We start from the raw sequence: 21,924 nt of genomic DNA on the forward strand, positions 1-21,924 counted from the left end.
AATAAGTAATGGTAGTATGTCTAATATAGCTATATAAATTGTTATTTTCTATTATAATTCTCAGTCCAACTTTGAAAATGATATTCCCCCTAAAATCAATTTAATGATGGGACAAAGAGAATAATTTGTTCGCAAAAACAATTTGAATTTGTTATTAGTGTGATTTCATTAACAATACTTGCAACAACTTTATTAACATTACTTGCGTCTGATTTCAAAGTATAGTTAAGTGAAATACGAAAATAATCTAATTGAGATATATTTTGTAAAATAAATTTTAAAATATGAGTACATAAAAAAATATTTGCTGTTCATATTTATTGTTATTCGACCTGTACACCTTATAAGGTTGCTTAAAATTGATTCATTTTTGACCATTATAATATAAAGCCATTACTTAAACCCTTTCTCATGTTTTAATTATGTATATCTTAACAACATTGCATCAATAGCAACTGTAATTAAATATAATGAGTACTTTTCATAACTAAAAAAAAAGTATTCAAAGTATGTTTATTAAAAATTGAATTTTTATTTTTTTTATTTTTCTAATTTTCTTATTTTAGGAGTGATTTTAGACAAGGATTAGTGACTGGAGAAAAGTCAGTTATTTATCACATATTGGATTGGTTATTTCATAGAATGCCCGAATTAAAAAAACGTGCCTACTTAGCTCAGTACCTCATGAAAGTTGAATTACCACCTGACATAGAAGGTGATGCAGACATCAGAGACATATATGATCAAGTAAATTTTGGTTTTCCAAAATATTTTTTGCTAAATACCTTTTGCTTTTAAAAATGTTAACATTTTATTTGTTTTAAAGAAATTTCTTGAATTATTGTATGAATTTTTTTATTTAGCATTAGTAAATGAAATGTTGTAAATGTAATTTTCTGTTTATTAGAAGCTTTACAGCTATTCTTTAAATTATTTATGTTATTTTATCACCTGAGGTATTAAACTTATTTATTTTTTTAAATGTGTTATTATTATGAGTATAAATTGGAATATTTATGATTTGTTTTGTTATTATAAATTTTTTTTGTAATCATCATAACTCTTGTTATTACACTAAAATAATTATCCAATCATTTAATACAATCATTGGTTTCATTTCTTATAAAAAAAAATTGATGCTGAGCTGTTAAATGATTTTGTTGTTCCAAAGAAATTTGAAGGGTCTTAAAATTATTTTCAATCAAAGTTTTTTTTCTTTTCTGGAATACCTTTTGGTGGTTGTTATTATGTCTTTGAAGCATTTTCTTCTATCTATTTTTACTATACTTTATCCCCCCGGCATCGAACTTTTTTTTGTTATTTCATCTTATTAAATTGAGTCTTTATATTATTTATCAGTCTAAATTTCCATGTACCAAAATTAAATATCATACTTATTGCAAAACATCTTTGTTATTAAAACGCACCATTTGAAAAGTTCCTTACCTAATAGTATGCTTTTCAATCCATAAATTTTGTAATTGCATGATATACCTATAGTTCTATGACATGATGATCTTATAGTTCCAGGACAAATTTTCTCTTAAAATTGCTTCCATCACATGTTAGTGTTTTGTCATATTCAACTTTATTTATTTATTTTTTTCAACTATCATTTTAGAGTTATCTCTGCCCTTTATTAATATTTAAGATTAGAATTTGAAAGCTAATTTTAAAAAAAACTGTATTTTGGTTGCAAGTACATAATCAAATTTAAATAGACTTTTACATTTCCACATATCTTTGATAGTGTTTATAAAAAAAGAAGAAAAGAAGCAAATTACTAGTGTGTGATATTTGAGTTCTTTCCTTACAATTCAGGTTTTGAACACTAAATTTTAAGTGAGAAGTAATATCATGCCTATTTGGAAATTGATAACTCTAAGAATAGGAAACAGGAAGAATTTTTTCACTCGTTTCATTTGCCTGACATTGTAATTATCTTTTGATTATTCAGTTTATTGACAGATTTCTTGAATAGAATTTTTTTTCTAAAGATCTTGGCTATTGATGATGAAGGACTACACCATTAACTCAAAATTTTTGTTTCAATTTCATTAAAAGCTCAGCATTATTGTTCTTTTTAGTTCTCTTAATATAGGTTGATTCAATGTTGTTATATTAGCAGATTCAGAGTCTATAGTTCAATGCTTCATTGATTAAACTTATATAAAAGTACTACACAAAACGAAATCGACTTGAAAAAATGAAAATCTCAAATTAAAGAAATTAAAATTACATTAATAATAAAAATCAACGAATTTTATATTGCAAATGCACAAAAGCTGTTTTCATGAATACAATAAAACATTTTACTCAAACAAATATGCTTCTTTAATTTACTTATTTGACTATTCATATCTTCATTCAGTGAAATTAAGCAGTGAGTTAAATTGAAATTTTTTAATACATTTTTAAATGTTTTAAAATATTTACTTTTATTTATTTATTGTTTTTTTAAAGGGTACATTTTATAAGTTTACTACCATTAGGATATCCTGTAATGAGAGTTATTATATTTTTCAAACTTTCCTGAAATAACATTTTTCATATTATAGTATGAAAATGTTATTGAAGAATTCAAGGAAATACATAAGCAATATGAAAATCTCAAATCCAGTGGCTTCTCAACACAAGAAATTCGTAAAGACTTGGAGCATATGGAAGAAGAAAGAGATCAACTAATCAAGAAAATTGAAAGGTTAAAGATGAAGGTAGTTTTCTACTTGCTTACTCTTCTATTAATTTGTTTATTATCTTATGGATTGCTGTTATTATGTTCATTATTAGTTTAGTTGTTTTTTAAATTTATTTAAATGTATTTATTATAAAAATTATCCTTTGCATATTTTGTCAACATCTTAATAAATGTCAACATTTTTCTACAACTGCTCAATTTTTCTATAACTGCTCATCTATGATAAATTTCTGATTTATAAAATGATGTTAATAAAAAAAAAATTTTTTTTTAGCAAGTCATGAAATAGAATTTTTTTTTCTCAATTGAATGAAGGGGTACATAAGGGAATCATATTAATTTTCTCATTACATAACATAGATTTTTATTATTCATTAGTTATATTACCATAAAACTCTGTTATTTTTAACTGTATTTTATATATGTGCCAATGGAGTAATATTTCAATCATTTTCGACTAGCAGCGGCTTTCAAATTAACAATCTAAGAGCATTGTAAATTTCATTCATTTTTGACTACTTGCTGAACTTGTCATTTTATTGCTAAAAAGAATTTATCATCAATGAAATCCACTTTCTCAATAACTAGAGTGCTCAGATCTGATCTAGAACACCCTTCCTGATGCTCTATAAGTAATAAGTTTCAATATGAGGTACAATATAAGTTTTAATTATTTCCCATTTGCAAAATTTTAAATTTATCACTGATCAAATTTCTGAAAACTTTCCAATAAACTAGAATGCTGAAATCTCCCCTGGTACTTTTTGTTTAATGGCACTAAAAGTTTCAATTGTTTATTGAACTCCAAAAAAAAAAATTTGTTCCCTGTTATTGACAATAAGAATTTTTCACTGATGAAAATTTCTGTAAATTTTCAACTTATGCTCTCAATCTGATAATAATGCAAATTGCAATTGTATTCTAAATGATATAAGCAAACTTTTAATCGCTTGAACGCCAACTATTTGTGCCAAATTTCTAATAACACTGAGACATTCTTCACAACATCTTTTAAAAATGATGCACCCTATGCGTTTCTCTTTATGTTTGACAAAAATAAAATCGTTCTTTCTTTTTAAAGAGTAAATTTAAGCATTCCTACAACTTCTAGGCTCCACAACTTTGTGATCAATTGCATGATTGTGTTAATGTGGTTGGCATTGTGCAAAATCCGTCTTTACTTTCCAGATACCTCGATATTCATCAGTCTGAAGCTACGTGGGCTTTAAGACGCTCAACAACCTCTTCCTTCCCTTGAAGCTTAAGGCCTTTAATCCTTTTTTCTCACTCCTATTAAAATGACGGAGTGAAGTCCTGTCCATGACATTTTAGGCTGAAATGTTCAAAAGTAATGCACTAATAAAAATTAAAACAATATATTTCTTATCCCCAGAATTATGTTTATTTCTCAATCTATACACAAGATGGCAGTACCAAACTTCGTAATGTGTTTAGATATAGTTAGCTCATTTTAAACTAGATGCTAGCTTTCACCAAGCATGATATTTGTGAATAGCCAAAAATTAATATATTTGTTGTGCATGCATTTAGTTTTATGTAATTTTCTTTATCAAAAAAATAGACAATTTTATTACTGTTTTCTTCAAAATTATGTGACCATAAGAGGTTAACCATTGAATCATCATGGTACCCTTGGTTAAAAACAATATTGAATCTAATTTTTAAGTTTGAAATGTTTTTAATTTTTATGTTTTATTGTGAGATAAACTTAGAAATTCTTTGTGAGAAGGGTTTATGTAAAGGAAACATTTATCCCCAAAAATTGTTTTGTGTCTTAATACATTATTGTGTGATTGCATTTTATTTTAATTTTTGAAAGTAGATCTTAATAATTAGTGATGTTTAATTTGAACCAAATATCATAAAAATTTATCTCTATACGTGAAGTAATATATAATCCTTAATAATGAAAGTAAGATTTTGTGTGTCTATCTATCTGTCTTATAACTTTGGAACTGTTTGTGTGTGCTATAATCCTAAAATTTAGCAAGTTTGTTAGAGGGATGGTAATTTTAGCCCATAATCATTAAAATAGTTAACATGCTATAATTATTTAATTTGAGAGGCATGTGTGAAAAACGTTTTTTTTCCTCATAGGATTAGCACTACACATTGTTCAATACAAATTGCAAACACTTCTATTATCTAAATATTTAACACCAGTGTTGTCTTATAGCTCTATTTGATCAAGATTGATTATCACAAGGAATTTATTGCATATTCTTTAAGATTCATTAATTATTTGGAATTTTGTTTTTTTACTCTGAAGAAGGGGTATTCAGCGAGTATGAAATAAATGTTAACTGTTTTGAAAAGTAATGTGTTTATCATTTGTCATTTATCTCTGAATATGATCTGTTATAGGTTGAAAGTCATCCTAATGTTGATGCAATGCTGGCAGTGGCAAAGCGACTGCGTGAAGAGAGAGATTTGTCAGACAACTTGAATAGGCAAAAAATGGAACAAAGAAATGCTGTAAGAAGTTTTTTACCTATTAAATATATTGTTTTTATTTAAAATTAATTTATTTCTATCTGTTTTTTATGCTATGATCTGAGTAGTTCCTAAATTTTGTTGAATGCTTTTATTTTTAGCTTACACATGCTGAACAAAAAATTCAACGTTTAAATCAACAGCTAAAGGAATTGAAGTTATCTAGTCTTGGAGCTACTCCAGAAAGTAATTCTACTTTTGTTTTTAAATGTTGTTTTAAATATGACAATAATTTTTTTAAATTTTTTCATGTGATACCTCTCTAGTTTTTTATTGTTACTTTTGATCCCAGAAGCAGAAAGTGCCTAAAACTGTGGCGTACGTCGCAGAACAAACAAAGTCCTGCAGAACAATTTGTATCGTGAATAAGTGACAGCGTTTTCCTGCGAACCCCCGATCACCTACCTCCGGTAGTCTTGCAGAACAATCCCCACCCCATATCTCATACATTCTTCTGTAGACCATAATGACCCGAAGGTTTAAAAGCTTCCCCTCATAATCTTGCAGAACATTCTCTCCCACCTCATTCATCATCCCTACATTTTTAGATAAATTTTCTTGTGTTTCAATTTTTCACTTAAAAATCTATGATAAACCGCTTTACTCGTTTTGTTTACTCGTTAAATTCAGAGATTTCCAATTTCATGAAGTTTATGACTTTCATATTTTCCATTCCCATTTCAGAAGCAATTTGTGAATCGTGGGTACCCACGATTGACAGAATTGTTTCTAAAAGACTAAATGTTTTCGATGTAGATGAAGAAGTTGTTAGAACAACAGACCAGCGAATGTTTGTGTTTGCAAATGGTGCACCATCTGGGCACTTGTCCCTTCGAAAGAATTTTAAGGCAGCCCTTATTTTAATGTTCGGACCTTCATATCATAGGCATTTAATTGATAATTCATCATTAGCAAAATTTTGTACTTCAAAAGTGATTGAAAAAGTAACGAATCAAGAAAGTTTACCTTGATTTAAAAAAGAATGTAGTGTATCTGCGTACAATCCTGTATTTTAATGAATGAAAATATAGTATTTTAAAGTAAAATTTACTTTTTTTCTCTGTGAAATGCTTGCAGAATATTTGTATAAATTAATAAGTCCTGTTGCAGAACATTTGAAAATATTCTGCTTATGGGCTTTTGATTGACATCTAATCAAGCTCGAGCTTAAATAAAGATATCACGAGAACAAAATAAATTTTCTACATTCGTGGGTAAAAAGTCAATATAATTACTAAAAGTCAATATAATTAATATAAATTAATCATAATAATTACATGTGCTTTTGAATAAATTTGAGTTCACAAATAAAAATGACTCTTTATGCACATCAAGTTTTAACTCTGTAATTGCATTTTAGCAGACATGGTATTTTTCCTAGAAGTTTAATTGTTACCAATTCTCAAACTAATTGTCGAAACTAAATATTTTTATTCCATTGTACTCTTTGTACTTTTTCCTACCTACCTTACCTAATTTCAAGTTTAAGTGTTATAGATTTTGTGCAGCAAAGCAAAATGAAACTTAAAGTAAAAAAAGAGAGAGAAAGAAATTCGCAAAAAAGCACCTTAAATTTCAATAATTTTCAAACAAATATGACCCTTTAGCATACCATTTTTCAATTGTAATGTAGTTGTATTTTTGCAGCCTGTAGAATGACCCTATGATATTTTTACTACAACTTTAACAGTTGATATTTCTTGAACTAATTATTGAATGATAAATTTTTTCTTTGATCATACTCCCTGTACATTTTTCTACACATCTTCCTAATCTCAATTTTCTAAGTCTTACAGTTTTTACAGAGCAGAACAAAAAGTTGCATTAAGTTGAACACCCATATCAGCAACGTTGGTGGCCTTTACGGTTTTTAATATAAAGAGATAATTGCTGTTTAGATACCATTTGGTAATAAAGCAATTCTTTCCTTTAACTCTGAAAAGGTAATTTACATTTTATTTAACGAGCAAAAAAATAGTGCCTCGTATAAATTTCTTTTATTTATATCATTCTTGTTCTTTCAATTTAAAGATTAAATAAAATTTGAAGCCACTTCATTTATCAACAAACTTTTTAGTTCAAAAATTTAACCCAAAAGTGCATGAAATTCACCAAGAAGAGAAGAAAAGAAAGAAGCAAAATTTAAAGTGTTTTTCATAATTTGGCCGGTTTTTAAAGTGCTGGTTCAAACTAGCAAATATGATATTGTTTCATTTCTAAGAATCACATGCTTCAATGATATAGGAACTAATATAGTAGATCTTCAATCCCTGATTTGTCATGGAATTATTCATCGTAAATGATGGATACATGAAAACAAAGAATGCTTTCAACAAAAAAAAGTCAAATAATGACTTAAAAATGTATTAAAATCAATGAAAAATAATGGATTTAAAAGTTAAAAAAATTGCAATAAATTTATTAAATTGTAATTGAAGAAATTATGTACTTAATGCAAAAGTATGATGAATAAACACATTTATTTAATTTAAAATACTATTTGTAAATTTTGGTATGAACACACTTTTATCACCTCAATGTGAACAATTATTATTTGACATTTGTAAGAAATTAATGTTAATTTTCTGTAAGTTTGTATGAATGCAGAAAGTTCCTAATTTTTCCTATTGTTATTGTTTCCACAAATATTGGCACAAATATTATTGTGGCTCCATTTCACCATTTTCATCTCTATCACTTCGTTATTTTTACCTTCCGCAGTCATTTCTTGAACTGATAACACCACAAGTTTCATAATTTACATCAACTGATGCATAAACATCAAATATGATGATTGAGGCATTTTCCCCAAACTGTAACGAATCCTCGTTTTTTTTCTTCATGATTAGCATGGTTGTATTCTTTTTTCTTCATGATTAGCATAGTTGTATTCATATAATTACTAAAACAAGCAATCTACGTCATTGTATGCTCATCACTGGAAGTCAAATATCATAGACGTAAGTTATTTTAATACGCTTTTGTTGAGATAAATATTGGTGCTGGTGCAAAATCTTTGTAATATAATATTTAAAAATTAAATCCTTTGCTAGCTATAGTTTGTTATTACCTAATTAATATTATTTTTTATTTTAAACCTTTAACCCTTTAATGCCTGATTAAAAAAAATTAAAAAAAAAACAGTCTATTTATAAAAAACACCTAAATGAAAAAAAGAAGTACTACTTATTTATTTACACCAAGCATACATTTCTTTTTGTTATCTACCTTTTTAGCTTTAAAAAAGCCACTATGCTTTAATTTCAAATCCAAATATTTATATTATGATAGGTAGAACTATCTTGTTTCTGCATAATAAATCCTAATTATAAAACAGTTGTCATACCACAATTTACTTTTTTGAGAAAAAAGGAGCTTTATAAAGGTTTCTAGACACAAATAAGTTAATTTTCTCAGACAAAATATATTGCTAAGTATATTAAAAGTATGTAGTAGGAAAATAAAAACTTTTTTCTCTCACTTTTTTTTTCAACTTCTAAATTTTTACTACTAATTCATTTATTTTACAAAAAAAAAAAATTTTTTTTTTTTTTTTTTTTTTTTACAAATTATCTAGCTCTAGTGCAAAAACTGGAGGAAAGTATCAAAGTAAATTCCTATTTAGTGAAAGATAAATTACCTAAAGAAGTATCTGCGCAGAAGAAATTTATCTTGGATCTGCAAAGAATAGTATCACAACCTGCATTGAGCCGCTCAGATCTTGATCAAATAAATAATAAAGTAAGTTTCATATTACTTTATTATTCTACTAGATTATATGTTACTTTACATCATTATTCAATTATTTGCATTTGAATTTAACCCCTTTTATATATACATGTGTGTGATAAGAGCAAAAATTGCACAGAAAATATGAAAAAAATAATTAAAGACAAGTGTGCTGCGGAGGATAGAATCTTCTTATACCATAGCTTGGGCCGGGATTCCAATCCCCTTACTATAAACTGTGTATCTGATAGTAGAGCATCTTCTCCAGTCATTTCCTAATGATTTGGAATTTACTCTAATGTAATGTACTCTTATGTAATACTTAAAGTTCTAAAAATCTGTGCACAATTGGGGAGTGTAATTCTGACAGTGCAGTGTGTGCATTTACCAGTGTGTGTTGTCCCCATATCATCATTAATGATAAACCTCAGTTCATCAACAATAGCTCATTAGAATGTAATTCTAGTGCAGTGTTCATAACCAAACCATTATGAACTATGAATTTGTTTAATTACATTTGTTATTGAATTTCACCTCAAAACAAAATTTACATTTGGAGTTGTTATTAGATATTTTTTCTAAGCTCCTGAGCATAAATAATAGTCTTGGTAACCAAATCTTTATTTTATAAAATAATAATAAACTGTAAATCTGAATTAAATTATTTGAAATTCTAAAATGTTGCGTAACTTATGTATTGAATTTACTTTTTCCCAATTGCTTTCTTCTTATTATTTTTCCAACATTTAGATTCAAGAGGTAAACGGTGAGATTCATGACTTCATAGAAACCCGCATGCGGAATAATAATCCAATAGATGATAAACTATCTCTTTTTAGGCAGCAAGTAAGTGAATTGTTAAAATATTATTTCGAGTTATGTAATAAAATTCTTTATAACTTATTATGACAGAGTTTATGTATTGATTTGAGAGTTTATTTGAAATTTCCGGTATTTACATGCCATAATCTTTAAGAAATACCTTCGTCGCATTTATGGCAATTCTCAGAACTTAGTTAGCATTTTAATAGTCATAGATAGAAATTAAAAGGCTTTCTACTCCCATAATAGTTGTCTTACAAATCACCTGACCATTTATAGGAAATTAAATTGAATTATACAAAGGTATTTATATAGCTGGTGACAATGAAAATATTGTGTAAGTTGTTATGCTGTTTTTAAAAAATAATTAGATAATTTTTTTCGTTTAAGTAATCGATATCATATACTTATAGAATGAAACTGTAACTCAAGTAAATATTACTTTTCAAAATACTCTAATTTGCATTTGAAATGTCTATTTTGTATTTTTGCATATTAAAATTATTTTGTAGTAACTGCTAATTGATTGTTACTTGATGCCAATTTTTTCTACATTGATAAATTTAAGAAATTATTTAGAAGTTAAAAAAAAAGTTGAAAAGAAGAAGTTAAAAAACTTTTTTTGAAAGAAGAATTTGAAAACCTGCAATAATTTAAATTTTAAAACGAGATATCGAGAGCAAAACTTATGCCTTTTAATCATAAACATTATACACTTTCTTCATCATCTGATTTTTAAAACGAAACTAAAAACTAATGAAGTAATTATTAATTTATATATGAACATAATTCATTTGACACCTTAAAAATCAATATTTTTATTCCTTAACATTGTTCCAAAAAACGTTGTGCACCTTGAGCAGGTAATCTAAATTTTATTTTTTGACCTCACATTACAATTCGAATTTTATTAATTTTACATATTGCACAGATATTGCTGTTATAGTCAGTATTGCCAAGAACAGTTGTCAAGTTTTGCCTCTAGATAGTACTTATTACACAAATTAGATTATGTATTTTTATAAATAATATCATTTTTACGACTTGATTTCTATTGATTTAAAAGCTTTTTTTTAGGTATCAATACTTGCACACAAAAAAGAAAGAGCTGCAGAAGAACTTAATGCAGCTCGAATTCAGATGGCTGAGATACAGTCACAGTTAGACAATAAAAGAGCTGATACCAAAGCTAATGAAGGTGAATTTTTGAAGGGTGATGAGGTAATTTTTTTAAAAATGTTTATTTTTAAAATGATTTATTTTAAAACTTTTCATTCTATGCATTAATTTATTAAAAAGATCAAAACAGTCTTGATTTTATCACATAGCACTTTTAAATGTAATGAATTATTATTGTATTTTATTTAAAGTTCAAGAGGTACGTAAATAAATTGAGGGGAAAGAGCAATATTTATAAGAAAAAACGTCAAGAAATGGCCGAACTGAAAACAGAGTGTGGCATACTTTCAAGAACTGTTGATATACTTCAGCAAAAGGAAGCTGCATTGACCAAAACTTTGGTAAGAGAAACATACATTTATTCGAAACAATGAGCAAATATCTGTGTATTGTTTTACAACCGCTTGTTTAATGAAAATTCTATATTAATCTCTTTTATACCACCATTATTAATATTTATGCAAGGTTAGGAACAGATGAAGACTATTTTATATTACCATTTATTCCTTTTTTTTAAAAAAAAAGTTTAAATATTACCATTAAACCTTGTATTAATAAAATATTAATAAACCTTATTAATAAAAGCTTAAATATATTATCATTAAACCTTGTATACAAAAATGTGTGTATACAAGGTTTAATGGTACATTAAAAAAAAAATACAAAATAAAAGCAAATACAATTATAAGGTACTATTTTGTCCATTTTTATGATGTAACTATGAACATTATCACGCAACATCTTTAAATTTATCTGCTTTAAATTTATTATAATTTATAGTTTATGCTTTAATTATTTAAGTATTCGTATTTATTTTGAATAATTAAACTTTTTGATGACATCTTTTAATCAATCATTATTTATTTTATGTTTTACCCAAATTTAAAACTAAAAAAAGAAAGAGTTTTTGACATTTTATCTATTTAATTCTTTTTTCTTTAATTTTTTTTTTTTAAATTAGCATATATTTTATATCAAAGAAAATCTTGAAATAAAATCACTAAAAAGCTGTTTCTAAATTTTGTAAAAAAATTTAAATCAAATTAGCTTTAAAAGGAGTCAAAGGGCTTCAGGTCAATAGTCCTTAAACTAGTTTTATTTTTTAATTACAATAATAAAAAGAACATTAAAAATCTCCTTTCATCATGTGTTTATTTACATAACTTAAATAAATTTATTAACTTCTTAAACAACTTTATTTACACTAAAACAAATATCGATATTTAAAAAAAAATTTCATGTATGTATGCAGGCTAATATTATTTATTATTCAAATTCTGTTGATATTTGTATCCGTGTTGTAATATTATTACAATAATTTGTGAAGTAAAACTAGAATTTTTAAATCTTAAACTATGCATAGCATTATTCATTAGCAAAATTAATTAACTATAACAACTTTCTAAATCATTATTAACTATTTGTTGCTTAAATAGAAATACTTTATGATTCATATGATTTTGTTAAGTTTAATAATAATTTGTTTTAGTGTTAAACTAACATTAGTTCAGTTTTAGACAAATATGAAAATAGCTTATAATTTGAATTCGTTTCCCCATTTTAGAAGTATGAATTTTCTTATTTGAGAAGATATTTAAGATAAAAAATCAAATAATCCATTAGAAAAAGAGTCAAATTGTATGGATCTTGCTTGTTGACAGGCGCAACTTGAAATGCAGAAAGGTGTTAGTGGATTTCATGCTGCACAAGATGAGTTAGAAAAAGTATCATCCATTAAAGCAGAACTTGATGAGAAAAAAGGACAGACTTTAGAAGAAATGTCTATTATGGTCCAAAAATTGAATCTTAAAATCGCAGAAAAAAAGGCTCGTCTTGCACCTGTCATAAAAGAACTTCGTCCTCTTCGACAACAATGCCAAGTAACTTTATGAAAACATATCTTTAAAACTAAACGCTTTTTTTCTGTACTTTTATCTCGTCTTTCTCGTTTAGTGTTTTCATTTCATTTTTCTGTTTTCTACTAAAAAACTACTTTTTTTGTAAAATTAATATTTTTCAGCTTTCATATTATTTGCTGCCTATGAATATAAAAAGTCTGCAATGGTTGATAACTTTTTTAAAGTATATACCTCAAAATTACTCACTTTATTAATATAAGTGTTAGCTTTAAAAGGAAAGAAAGCATTAAGTGTAGGGTTAAATAAGGTTCTATTAGGTAACAGTATAACACTAATAAGAGATTGTTAAAACATAAGAACATTTTCCATAGATCAATAATCACTGTGAAGCCACTAGGTGATTTTTCTTGCTATTGAATGTTTAAGGTAACAAATATTGCATTTGAAACACTAATTAAAATGTTAAAAACATTCAAAAATGTGCATAGTGAAATTTTAATTACTCATTTAATCTGTAGGACTGAGAATATTGCATTATTATTTTATAAATATTTATTTTACTTATCACTTATGGTATATAATTTTAATTAAGTTACCAACCATATTGAATGTCAATATAAAATTAAGTAAATAATCAGTTCATAAAATTGGGTAATCAGTTACTTCCTTTAAAATAGATTTGAGTTTATTTTCTACCTGTTTGAATAAATTTGAAACCTTAAGAAATAATAATTTTAATGTTAACATTATGATATGTTTGTGTTAACATTATGCTTAATAAATTCAATGAATTAATTATGATTCGTGATGTTATTTAACAGGTATGATAGCCATCCTCATTGCATCTGGGGTCGTTGATACAGATTTTGCAAATGTATGCATTTTACCACAGCACAATACAATTTACTTCCAGGTGAAATAGAAAGAATTGAAAACCTGATTGGTACAATGCATTTACATTAAAGAAAATGAATGCAGTGAGGATGGCTTCTTAAGCAATATGGTTTTACAAGCATTACATAAAAAATTAAAACGTTCGAAAATTTTACATACTTTTACTTTCAAAAATTAAACATCAGAAAACTAACATACTTGATACTTTTAAATATTTTCTCTTGTTTTTTTTTCCATTAAACTTTATAATTATGAATATTAGGGAATTGAAAACTAGATGCTGTTAAATAATGCAGTATTTGGTCTGATACTATGGCAAAATGTAACTTCAATATCACTGTGTAAACAATTTTATTAGCGTAAGAAACAGTCTTTAAATATATATAGTAATGTTTACTTTCGACATATATAGCAGAGAAAAATTGTTCGTTGGTTTTAAATTAGTTCTAGATTTTCCTTGGTTGCTTTTGTTTTGAACACATAGCAGGTTATATAAACAACTTTCATTCTTTAAAAAAAAGTTACAAAGCTCTTGTAACATCAAACTTTGTTAAAAAATTCCATAAATTTTTTATGAGCATCCTTTGTACAGACAACAGATTGTAAAAGACATTTAATTTTATATATATAAAAAAGATCANGTTGATTTATTATTATTATTATTATAATATATTATATAGATTTATAATTTTAAGTATTCACATTTTGAAGTGGTTACAAAATAATATTTTAGAGTGGTATTTACTATTTCATATGTAGCAAAAACCTGTGAGACTACAGTTTGGGCTGCAAAGAGTTCAAAATTTTTCACTTCATTGATATTTTTAATTATTGTGATTTTTTAATTTGTAGGATATGTCATTTGAGTATGAGCAGAAGAAGCAAACATATGATTCTTGTGCTTTAGGATTAGAAAGCAGTATATCGAAACTTGAACAGGTATAATAGCTTATTTTAAATTATCTTATATATAAAATAATATGTATGCCTAAACTTTTTATTTTGATGAAACATTTATTTCAGCTAGGAATTTTTCCAATGTACTGCATTAAAAAGTAAATTACAGTTGGACCTTGATTACTTGGAACCAAACATAGTGTCTATAATCAAAATGTTCCAATTAATCTTTCTATTTTAATTAATAAATTCTGTAAATAAAGTTTTTTTTAAGAAAAATAATAGTTTAATAAAGTTATATTAAATGTAATGTGACAATTTAATAAATGTCTCTTTGTCAAATAGATATACTCATAAAAGCAAAAGAAAAGAAAAAACAATGTGAATAAAGCACAAATGAAAGTACAGAAATGGACATTTCATTTGGAGTTTAGACACTAAGAAAGGTTCTTGTTTAAAGGACAAACTATAGTATGTCCATTTCTGTACTTTCATTTGTGCTTTATTCATATTTTTTTTCTTTTGCTTTTTCCAGCATAGCATTAAGTACACCCTATCCTTTTTACACATATTTTATTTTTAAATTCACTTGCAGTATTATCCCAGTTGATATTCAACTTATTTTTCTATATAACCATTTACATAGGGCAACATCTAATTATAAATCATTTATTGATATAAATAATTTATTTCCTCGATAAAGTTGATTTATTTTCTCAGCAAGCTGCATGCAGGTTTTTTCCAATTCCAATCAAATTATGATACTATAGTTTTCTTGGATAGCTTTCTTGCAACACTTTCTTTTAACAGAAATAGATGCCCCATGTTACTTAAAATAACTTCTACTGGTAATAATGGAAATAAACATGAAAATTTAAATCTCTCTTTTTTTTTTCTTCTCTTTTTGAAAAAGCAAAGCAAACAACTTTATTGAGTTAAAAACCCTTATTTGTCCAGCGATTCTGCTTGCACGTTATAGTGTGTCAAATATGTCAAAAATCGTTGAGGGAGTGTGGGAAAAAAAGTCTGACATGTCACCTGGGACACATAATTGCCCAACTGAGGGGGGGGGGAATGTAGGCTGCTGGCAGATTTAGGTAGGCAAAATTTAACTTTTTGAAGAAAAAATAAAAAACGAAACAGTTTTTGCTACTAGTAAAAGTATTAACACAAAAGATTAATACCATAGCAATAAACAGAATATTTCAGAATAAATTTTAAACAATTATGGTAATTTCACTTCATACTGCTGTCACTGAAGAATAGTAAGTCACAGTGCTGTCTCTGAAAAATATAAATGAGAGTTATTCTTTAAATGCTGAGAGTTATTCATTATAATTCTTTAACAGCGAGTTTTTAGACATAGAGTAATATATTTACAACACTTTTTAAGACAGAAAATGTTTAACAAAAATGTTTCAAAAATCTATTAGTAGGTTTCTTTTCTTCATTACAAATTAAAAAAGTAAGATGATAATAATAATAAGGAAATAAATTCTAAGTGAAAATAAATAGTGCATTTTTCAGTCTAGTTCTGTAGTTGTCATAATTTATTAACATTCTCTAAAAAATTAAATCTCAAACATTCCTTAAATCATTTAAAATTGTTATAGTATTTACATTTACATGATTTACATTTTACTTGTCATAATATAATTTAAGCATTCATTATAACGCAATTGTTATCTTTATAGGAAGTTAACAGTTATAAAGAGGAAATAGCAGAAGCTGAACATCTTTATCACACACTGAATGTCAAAATTAAGATGCTTGAATTGCAAAATGAAAGAGTTGCTGAAGAAATAAAGTCTTATGTTTCAAGTGATGCAGCTGATAAAAAGAAATCTATAAGGTGCCTCATTAATTATATTTTCCCTCTTTCTTTCAGTTTCAATCAGAGACTTTTCATAAAATTAATCAATTTATCTTGGTCTTCAATTATATCTTTAAAACTTAATTTTCAATTTCAACTATAAAATTCAATTCAAACTATAAAATTAGTTATACAGCGTGCAACTTAAAAAATTAAAATAGAAGACAAAAATAACTTTTGATTTAACGGTAAAATTTACATGTGTTAAAAGAAACCTTAATATTTTAAGGGATTGACCTGAAATATACTAATTAATTATGGCAGATGACATACTAAGTTACAAAAGCTGATACAAAAACGTATTTTCCTTGCATTATATACTTTTTTTTATGGTGGATATGGATTCTTGATCCTTAAAATATGGGAGGTTGCTGCAATCAGCCCCCAATAGTTTACTGAACCCTATGCTATTTTCACTTTTTTCTCACTTGGCTGTATCTAGAACTATTAAAGTAAATCAAAAACTTTTAACTCACAAATTTAAAACTCTTGTGTCCATGGATAATTTCGTGTGAATAATTATTTTTTATTATAATATTAGAAGATAATTTTATATTGATAATTGTTTAATTTTGGTCAAAGGACTTTGAATTGTCAGGTATACAAATTTTTAAAAAATTTAAATATCAAAAACCTAAATTTAAAAGAAATTATTACAAAATTTCTTGAAAAATACTTAAAGAAAATATCATTTTTGAAATTTATTTCTTAGAAAATTAGTCAATTTCCTTCAAATGTTATATTTTTTAGTTTAAACTTATATTAAAATTTGCATACTTTACAACTCTAAGAATGTCTGACCATTGTTAAAATCACTATTAAAAATATTAAATAATCTTTAAAAAATGTGAAAATAATATTAAATGAATTTTACAGCTGTGTGCAAACATCTTTAGCTTTTTTTAAAATTATTCTAGAGACGTGATGGAATACAAAAATGTGTATAAGTAATAAGTCTCAAACTTTCAACTTCTCTCTAGACTATACCTCCTAACTATTGAAGCAATATTTTCGAGAATGCTACTAACTCAGATATTTTAAGAGTTAATAGTCCAATTCAAAAAAATATATATTGTATTTTTATTTAGGGTAAGTCTGTTTTTGTATCAAAATAAAATAATAATAAGTTATGTTGATAAAAAAATTATATTTGTTTCTTATCATTTTGTTTTATAATGAATTCTTAGTCGGAGTGCAATTGATAGTAAAATCAATCTTTACATAATGTTTTTCTGTTTTTAACAACAAAAATAAAACAGTTCAGATTGAGTCCAAATAAACATTTTTTATTAAAATTGTGAAATGTTGATAAAATTTATTGATTTAAAAATAATTTTGACTGTAAACTCAGTGATTAGGGACAGAGATAAAAATTTAAATTTATTTCAAAGATAGGAACAGACAACTGAACTAAATGTTAGGCTTATTCTACATTAGTAGTTGTGTGCCCAAATAATGTTTTGAAAACTTCTCCACTATTTTGAATTACCCTTAATTGCAATATTAAGTTAATTCACTGTTTGTTAGGATTTAAAATAATTTTTTAAAATAATAAAGTAAAATAATTTTTTAGAAACTATTGGGTTGTTCAGAAAGTGACATCGTTTTCCCAACAAAGTACTTAATTATATTTTTCCACAGCCAACTTCATACTGATGCCGCATAATCGTTATTTATTTTCATAGCTAATTTAGCAAGGCTTGCTTGTGAAAAAGTTCAATTGATTCTAAGCAATAGCTGGTACCTTTTCAAATATGGAAAGTGAAAAGTAGAATTTTCAACATATTTAATTTTTTTGCTAACAGGAAGGTAAAAGTGCTGTTTAAGCAATAAAATATTATCTGATGTGAATGGAGAAGATGTATTGTGGTTACACCAGTCTCATAACTGGTCTGCTGCAACATAAAATTTACGAATTAGACTGTTCGTGACCATTTGAAAAACCTAATGTTTAATCTTAAAGCTCATCATATGTATTCCTCATATTCTTATCGGAAGAAATTTGTTTCATCGCATTAACATCTGTGATTTGCTTCTCAAACATCAAAAAAATTATTCATTTTTGAAATGCATCATCTGGGGATGAGAAATGGTCTACAACAATGTCGCAGTCACTACAAAATTGTTTAGGCAAAAAACCTATACTTCAAATAAGTAGGTAAAAAATCACCACGATGAGTTTTTTGCCACCAAAAAACAAAATTCGTGTTACTGCCAGAAAGATGGCAGTAGGGAAATATAAAAAAAATCTACTTTCATTTTCATTTAAAAAAAAAAAATTACTTTCTGAACAAACTAATATAATTGAAAATTTTCTTTCCTTTCCGATTTATCTAATTAACATTAAATTTGTGATGCAAATAGATATGTTTGCAAGTTTTTTAAAATAAACATTTAAAGGATCATTTAAGCTTCAGTTTTCTACAACTACAAGATTAAATTGTTTAACCATGTTATTATGGCATGTGGGAATAAAATATTTTCTATTTCAGGGAACAATACAATCGACATATACAAGAACAAGAAAACAAAACTAAAATTTTGAAAGAGCAACAGAAAGAAGTGAAAGAAAATCAGACCCATAATGAAAAACAAATGCAAATGTGGAGTAATTTACAGAAACTGTTAGAATGCAAGAAAAAGTGCAGGGAGTTAGAAAACAGACAGAGCCAGGTCATAACTTCAGGAACTACAGACAGATTAGTTCTGTAATGTTTATTACACTCAAATAAAGGTTTTTCAAGAACACACAAAGAAAAAATATATAGGAATATGCTATTTTTGAAATTCGGTTGACAAAAAAGAATTTTTATCATGCATATGAAAAGATATGTAAATATTCTAGTTGAAAATTATATATACTTGAAACACATGCTATTTTAAAATAAACTGCAATAATTCAGTTAGTTGCATTCTTTTTTTTAAATTATCTCTCTTTTGCAGTTAATATACATATTCATGTAACCAAGTTAACAAAAAAATTTTAAAAGTTTGAAAAAACACAAAATGTAGCTTGAGATTAACTCATCAAAAATATTTTTTGATATTTTGATTAACTTATTTACACTATTTAGTGTCGTGGGAATCAATGAAACAATAAATTAATTGTGTTCATTTTACTATTTCTTTTGTGTTATTCATTCATTTTAACAATGTTGCATCTAATGTTACAGTGCACTAGAATTAGTGCACAGCAATTATTTTGTGTGTTGAATTTTTATAAAAATTCAATATAAAATTAAAAGTAAAGTTAGGACTGTGTTTATAAATTGTTATAAGAGTTCACAAGCTTCAAAAGTAGAGGAATATTCAAATCATTTAAACTATTAGTTCTTGCAGGAATTATTTTTTTAAAAAATTTTATAAGAAATCATTGCTTGTTTAAAAGCAGGAGCAAAAAATTTTGCATAAATATATTTTTCTTACAAACTTTTTAAAAAGTAAGCAGTTATCAATAACTATTATAATTTAAAATTATTAATATACTCAATACCTTCTTCATTATTCTTACAAAAAAAAAATTTCTGTATTTTTAGTTTTGGAAGTAAGACTTTTTCTTTGTTGAAGCTTCAAAATTCAGCCTTTGCCTTAATTAATTTATTTGCGTTAACACATATTTATTTGCCTTAAGACCTAAAATTTTATCATCATACATCTAATTCTACAATAGTAAAAATTAATGTTTGTATTTTCCTTAAAGTTTAAATATTTATTTGGAATTATTTTTAATATATAGAACTATTTTGACAATAAATGTATACGTTGTTTGGAATGTAAATGTGCAAATACATTTCTGTAAAAATAAAAATTTTATAAAATAAGCTATTTTTCAAATTGAATATTATTCTTTATACACTTAGAAATAATTTTAATTTAAAATCTGTATTACTTTTCCCATAGTGCAAACCATCCCCATAAGTGCCTTAAAATTTAATTTAAAAGAAACCATTTAATATATCACCTGGATAAAATATGGCACAATCTAGTTATATGCCCCCACTCTTGGCAAAGGTGCAGAATATGTCCGAGGAGGTTCAAGAGATATTTTGGCAGCCATTGCAAAATTTTTGGTTTAATTAAAAATTAAAATTGTTACAAGATTTTTATTGTAAAAAAAATATGTTTTTCAAAAAGCTGTGCTAAATTTATTATCCATTTTACAATAATAATATTTTGGTGCAAATTACATACTAGTATTATAAATTACAGTTAAAAAGATTCGTTAAATGACTAAGAGACTCGATCAGCTTCATGCATTTTAAATATCAGCCTATTTGGTAAGCAAAAATATTAAAGTTGTACATTCAGCAAATTTGTCATAACAATAATTATTTTAAAAATTATTACTAAGCAAAATAATTTATGTTCATTAATAGAACTATAAGGGAAATGTTTGAACGGGAGAAGTGGGAGCACAAATGTAAGCTACACAAATGTAAACAAACAAAATTCTTTTTAGACCATATACTTTAAGTAAGTCAACTTTCATAACTCTTACTTATATAGGCTTAAATATTTTATGCCAAGAAACAATAATTAATATGAATTATTTATTATTGAGCAGCAATGAACAGGATGCTTAGCCTACTAATTTTATATGTTACTTAAACTTGAAATACTTTTTCCCTCTTTGCACCAAAGACAAAGTCAGTCATTCCTTTTTGAAGATTGAAATTGTGTAAAATAAATTTTAAAGGGTTTGCACTTTTTTCTGTTATATTATTAAGAAAATTAATAATAATAAAAACGGATGACGACTAAGTTAACAAGATTGTTAGGCTTTATACTTTTTTCCAAGGTAATTATGTTAACTCGTTGCTATATACATCGTGTTTCCCATTTAAATCAACACACATGAGTCCAGTCCAGTGGGTCTTTATCTGCACAAGTTATGAATGGAAAATCATTTTTGATCAATGTTATTGCAACATCAGTTAATTTTGTCAAAGATATTTTTTAACAGTAAAAAATAATTTTGAATTTAATTAAAAAGTAATGAGCATCCAGGAATACTTTTATTATTTATGTATATTTTTAAAGAAAAAAAATGCTAAATAATAAATAAAAAAGCTGATTACAATAAAGTTAAAGATTAAGCTTCATCTGTATTAAATAAAATAGGTATGAGACATGTTTTAATATATAAAACGTGTTTGAAATAATGAATAAAAATGTTTGCAAACATAATAATGATTTTTTTTTTTTATGTTATACTCAATATCAATTTTTTTTATCTTACACATAAAATAGGTCATACGAATATTACAAAAGATTTTTTACTTTAGTTTCCAAAATTTATATGTTATTTAAATTAGGTTTTGCTCGCTGATGATTATCTTCTTCTTATTAAATTTAAAATAATAAATAAAATAAAAAAATTAGAAATAATAGGAAAAGCTGAGATGAAATAAAAAATAATAAATGAACACTTATGAAATAAAAATGTCAACAGCACAAAA

The 21,924-nt window shown here is 25.8% G+C and overlaps 1 protein-coding gene across 2 annotated transcripts in view; it reads left to right on the forward strand.

The window, feature by feature from the left end:
- The window catches only part of LOC107447030 (intraflagellar transport protein 81 homolog), a 33,876-nt gene extending 14,289 nt beyond the window's left edge, over positions 1–19,587 (forward strand). For both annotated transcript variants that reach the window (XM_043038959.2, XM_016061846.3), the window contains exons 4-15: positions 567–747; positions 2,559–2,714; positions 5,084–5,194; positions 5,314–5,398; positions 8,790–8,953; positions 9,692–9,787; positions 10,841–10,984; positions 11,134–11,283; positions 12,604–12,822; positions 14,548–14,634; positions 16,287–16,444; positions 18,958–19,587. In XM_043038959.2, the coding sequence (XP_042894893.1) occupies positions 567–747; positions 2,559–2,714; positions 5,084–5,194; positions 5,314–5,398; positions 8,790–8,953; positions 9,692–9,787; positions 10,841–10,984; positions 11,134–11,283; positions 12,604–12,822; positions 14,548–14,634; positions 16,287–16,444; positions 18,958–19,177 (1,771 nt within the window). In that variant the 3' untranslated portion in view covers positions 19,178–19,587. The remainder of the gene's footprint in view (positions 1–566; positions 748–2,558; positions 2,715–5,083; positions 5,195–5,313; positions 5,399–8,789; positions 8,954–9,691; positions 9,788–10,840; positions 10,985–11,133; positions 11,284–12,603; positions 12,823–14,547; positions 14,635–16,286; positions 16,445–18,957) is intronic.
- Positions 19,588–21,924: the final 2,337 nt, after the last annotated feature.

The sequence above is a fragment of the Parasteatoda tepidariorum genome, chromosome 1 (assembly GCF_043381705.1).
Source record: "Parasteatoda tepidariorum isolate YZ-2023 chromosome 1, CAS_Ptep_4.0, whole genome shotgun sequence".
NCBI lineage: Eukaryota > Metazoa > Arthropoda > Arachnida > Araneae > Theridiidae > Parasteatoda > Parasteatoda tepidariorum.